The sequence below is a fragment of the Cynara cardunculus genome (assembly GCF_001531365.2).
Source record: "Cynara cardunculus var. scolymus isolate 2C chromosome LG 10, CcrdV1, whole genome shotgun sequence".
In the NCBI taxonomy this organism is placed as follows: Eukaryota; Viridiplantae; Streptophyta; class Magnoliopsida; order Asterales; family Asteraceae; genus Cynara; species Cynara cardunculus.
This window is the reverse complement of record NC_037537.1, coordinates 16613117-16618579: the sequence shown is the minus strand read 5'-3', so window position 1 is coordinate 16618579 and position 5463 is coordinate 16613117. Positions and strand designations below refer to the sequence as shown.

The 5463-nt window shown below is 34.5% G+C and overlaps 1 protein-coding gene across 1 annotated transcript; it reads left to right on the top strand.

Annotated features, from left to right (window-relative positions):
- Positions 1–835: 835 nt before the first annotated feature.
- LOC112519266 (DNA damage-repair/toleration protein DRT100) lies at positions 836–2229 on the top strand. The gene has a single exon (XM_025127293.1). It carries the CDS (start codon positions 837–839, stop codon positions 1944–1946), a length of 1110 nt encoding a protein of 369 aa, XP_024983061.1. The 5' UTR covers position 836; the 3' UTR covers positions 1947–2229.
- The last annotated feature ends 3234 nt before the right edge of the window (positions 2230–5463 follow it).

Below are 5463 nucleotides of genomic sequence, written 5' to 3'. Positions count from 1 at the left end.
TATCCAATGCTGACGTGATGTAGATGAACGTAACGTGTTTTTGAAATTGTATTTTCCAAAATAAACCCTTATTAAACTATAAATTTTTAAACAGGTGTATTTTAAAGACATGTTCCGTCTTCAATTATTTTGTTTTCCACTCGATACATTTATGTGAAGATTTGTATCTCGCCTTACAACTTACCTAATCTTCTTTGAGTACTTAAACGTATCAAAAATCTTTCCATTCTCTTATAACTCAAACATCTTTTAATATATGTTCAGGAATCTGATACGATTTATATGTATATCAGTATATAAAACCGACATCACTATCCACTTTTAATTTTACACAAGGCCCATTTCGTTTTCAATTCTCCTCTAGGGGTGAATGGCCATGTTACGTAGGAGGACCATCCATGTGACTTCAAAGGACTCCTTCCAAAATATGTCACAATGCAAATCCATAATAATCTATAAACAGAAAGTTAGTGCACTTTTTACATCATCATCTCCTACATTACATGTCCTCAATTTTCCAATTAATTTTTATATGATATTAATGATTATTATGTTAATTTGATTTAATTATTATGCAAAATTGATGGGTATTATTGTAGTGCGGATCAGCTTGAGTCCAGCTAAGAACACACAGAGGTTTGTAAGCAGGTGTCACGTGCTTCCCCCACCCCACGACAATAATGACCAATCAACTGTTCCAGAGTCCCCCATTCGTAATTATGCAAAACTCCAGGGGGCCTTCTTCTTAATTCCATGTATATAGACACACTCAGAAACCACTCAACTACATTAATGCATTGGGCTATCCCTACAAACTTAAAGTTGAAAGAGGAGAAATGGAAGTTACTGGAGTATATTTAGTGGTGGCAGTGCTTGTCGCCGCCGTGAGCTCTACCGTCGTCAACTCCTGTCCACCGTCAGACCGGGAAGCGTTGTTGGCGTTCAAGTCCGCCTTGAATGAGCCGTACTTGGGCATCTTTAAGACCTGGGCCGGCACCGACTGCTGCACTAACTGGTATGGTGTCAGCTGCGACCCGACTGACAGCCGGGTCAATGACATTAACCTACGAGGCGAGTCGGAAGACAAGATTTTCGAGAGAGCCGGCCGGTCCGGTTATATGACCGGTTCATTGTCGCCTTCTATCTGTTCGTTGGACCGGCTTACGACGCTTGTGGTCGCCGACTGGAAGGGAATTTCTGGTGAGATACCTGCGTGTCTCACTTCTCTCCCTCACCTCCGTATCCTAGACCTCATCGGAAACCAGATCACCGGCAAAATCCCTGCCGACATCGGAAAGTTAGGAAAACTCACTGTTCTGAACGTTGCTGACAACAAAATCAGTGGTGAGATCCCGTCGTCGATTGTGAACCTTGGGAGTCTAATGCACCTAGATCTAAGCAACAATCAAATCACCGGCGTAATCCCGGCGGATCTTGGAAAGCTATCTATGATGAGCAGGGCTCTACTAAACCGCAACCAAATTACCGGTTCTATCCCGAGCTCAATTGCCGGCATTTACCGTCTCGCGGACTTGGATCTGTCGATGAACAGGATCTCCGGTTCAATTCCTGCTCAACTCGGCTCAATGCAGGTCCTCTCCACACTCAACTTAGACAGCAACCAAATCACCGGCGAAATTCCTGTAAGTCTACTAAGCAACACTGGTCTAAACATCGTGAACCTGAGCCGGAACTCTCTCGACGGCTACTTGCCGGACGTATTCACTCCGCGAACGTACTTTTCCGTACTGGACTTGTCGTTCAACAAATTGAAAGGCTCGATACCGAAATCTTTATCGGCGGCGAAGTACATCGGACATTTGGACCTCAGCAATAACCACCTATGTGGTTCGATTCCGATGGGATTCCCATTCGATCACCTCGAAGCGTCGTCGTTTACCAACAATGACTGCCTCTGTGGGTCGCCGCTCATGCGGGTTTGCTAGTACCACGACGTCGTATCCTGTTCCGGTTCATTGATTACCGTTACTTAACGGTGCACAATATGTGTGCGCTTTGTGGTTTATTTTTTTTAAATAAAAATTAAAAAACTTATCCAATATTAAGAAATGTTAATATACGTCGTCGGGATGAACGTGAAGATGTGACACGTAGGATTCTGTATATCTAAGGACTATTTTGTAATTTTTACCCCGGTTGGGTAGATCTACGTGTAATTGGTTGCTTCTTGAATCTTGATAATGAACATCTCATAATAGAGTCAAAAAATAGCTACTAATTAATTTATATATGTATTATTCAAAATATTAAATATGATATTTGATTTTTAATTAATTAAAAATTACTATTATCACTTTGAATTTTTTTTATTAACCTGGATATCCAATCTGCTATACGAGTCGACTAATTCTAGGATGACTATATGCTTTGCAGATAGCCTGAAGTCACCGTATTTGAACTTTCATGGCCACAAGGGGATTTTTATTTCTTACTGGATTTGAATCTGAGACCTCCTAATACTTTTAACCTTTGGAACCAAACTTACACTTTGAATTTTATCTTAACGTACATTGATTTATATCTCAAAATCATATAACTGAAACTTGTATCATTATTTTGATATGGCCGGACTTATTTTAGGGCATACAATGCAACCGACTATTTTGGCAAAAATAGGACACTGTATCCACAAAACAAGGAAGCCACTAACAAACTAATGATAATTTTGTGAAAAATTTCTATAACTTTGGTTTTTATACTAAATGATGTCTATGACTTGAAAAAAACTCTTAGATCCTTCTTTGTATTTCGATATGGACTATCATTTATATTCATATGACTTATTATCAAAGAGGGACCTATATTTTTTTTTCAAGTTGTGACATCATTTGACTATAAGAAACTCATAGGCATATTTTACATAAAATAATCATTGATCTGTTGGTTAGTTTATTTTTTTAATTTTTTCATATGTGGGTCCTTGTATTCATGTCTTTTATTGCAAAAAAAATTCAGAAACATAATAAATTTGAAATTAAAAGCTAAAAACTAAGAAAATGTCATTAACTAAATTTGAACTCAGGTCTAAGGTGGAAGAAGAGTCTTGCAAACCAATTTTACTAAGGGAAACTTGTGTCTTTATTGTAGTTTCATAATATATACAGTGACACACAATATATTAATACGGTGACACTTTCAAGACCCTAATTTTTTTACACTTTGACCGAAGAACAAAACGATGGCTTGTGTCACCGTATGTACGTCATTTGATCCATCCTTGCTTATTATTACCAGGCACCCAACACCGACGCATGGAGTTAAAATAATAGTAGGTTCAAGTTGGCTTGATTTTTTTTCCAGTCTACAACATGTTTCTCTTTAATATTTAAAAAAACATAAAATTTTAAATTCAGATATAACAAAAATAAATGAATAGTGGAAGAAAAACATAAATTCAAAATTTTAAAATCATTTAAATGGTTTTGTGTCATTCAAATCAATCAGTTATTCAATCAATAAAACTACTGAAAATTTAATAAACATCAACTGCGAAATATATTTTAACTTCAAGAAATACCATATACAATTACACAAACGTAATAATTTTGACCAATTATAAAAAGGTAATCGATTTTGATTATATTTAATTTCAAGAAGTGAAATGTGTAATATTATTAGAAAACAGTCTAAAATAAAATTAGTCACTCAATGTATATTCAAATACTTACTACAACCTCCTGTATAATATATAGTATAAATTTTGTAGTTTTATAAGTTAAGATTTATAAAATTAAAAAAAAAAAAACAGTAACAAATTAAGCTTTTCAAACCCATTTCTTTTTACCCCTGTGTTAAAAGAATTACACTCAATGGAATCTATTACTTAACGAATTAGTCATGCATGAGTGTTTACTTGTATCTTATTCATTAAGGTGGTTGGTTACCTAAGCACTCAACCACATGGGTTACATGGGACGAGCTTAATCCATTAAGAGATAACCTTTTCATATCTTACCGTTCTCTCGATGTAGCCATCCCTAGGATCTATATATGTCCCTCTTTTCGATACTCTGTTGCAAACTCCTCATCCTCTTCCTCTCTGTAGTCGTTGGCCTTATCCCTTGTCACGTCATCACAGTCTTCTCCTTTCCTTGACGTCGTCATCACCTTCTCCTCCTTTGTCGTGTGTTGCTCCTCTTTGCCTTCCATTACTACTACTCTTCGTCTTTTTCATCGTCACTCATAAAAAACCTAAAAGCCTCTCTCTCTCTCTCTCTCTCTCTCTTTGTCTCTATTTATCTCAACTTTTACTAAGAACCATAGAAATTAAACATCAACGTCTTTCGCTACCGCTCCTCTCCCCATTTCTTCGTTATCTTTCACTACTGCTTGGGATTTTCTATTGATTGTCTACTCATCTTTACATGACTCTTTAATTTAACTATTTTGTTCCATTTCCGTATGCATTCTTGTTAAATGAGTATGAGGTCGATGTTTGAGTATGTTAATTGTCAAAGATAACGATTATTATTTATAATGAGGATGATATTCAATTGAGTATTCTTCATTGTTCTGTTGCTTATAATTATGTTAATGAGGAAGAAATTTCTATGTCATGTACGGACAAAGACATGTGTTAAATAAAAATAAAAACAAACAGTAAAAATGGTTAAGATAATTTATTAAGATTTCTTAGACAATAAATAAATAAAATACTCATAATAAATCAATTTATTTTATATAAACAAGTACATACAACCCTTGTAAGAAAAACGCTAAACAACCATTTACATGTCTTAGGAGGTGTTTGAGATTGCTTATTTAAAATAACTTATGTTTTTTTTTTGTAAAAGTGTTTATTAACTTATGTGGTATCAAATCGGAGTTAAATAAAACAAGGTTAAAATTGTAAACTGGTAATAAGCAGTTTTTCATAAGTCAGGAATGATTAACTTATCAAAAACAACTTATTACCTGTTTGGCACCGGTATAAACAGTTTTTTTTCTTATCCAAATACCAGAAAACAACTTATCACCGGACGAAAATAAATTAAAAAACAACTTTTATAAGCAATCATACACACCCCTTAATCAATTACTTTTCATATGTGACCCATTTATTTTAACATCTTTTTAAGACAGCACAAAATGTGGGAAATCATGCAGTAAAAAGGTAATAAAAAGTGATGGTCACAAGTCATGTGAGTAATGAATTGCTTTTGGAGAGCAACCCACTACTCCCAAGATTTGATGGTACTTGCTCCCTTTTTTCCATCACTTATTTATTTCAATGGGTGGGCTAATAGCCCACCATGACTTATCATCCTCATCACTACATAGCTTTCACAATGATTTGTTTTATGATTTTTTGTGTTTTGTTATACTTTTGTTATTATTTAATTAATATTTATTATTTATTTTATTTTTTGTTTTTTATTTATTTATATTATATTTTAATTAATATAGATTATTAATAAATATATATTATTTATTTTATTTTCT

Coding starts and splice junctions, on each gene's coding strand:
- LOC112519266 (XM_025127293.1), top strand. CDS start 837: ATGGAAGTTACTGGAGTATATTTAGTGGTGGCAGTGCTTGTCGCCGCC.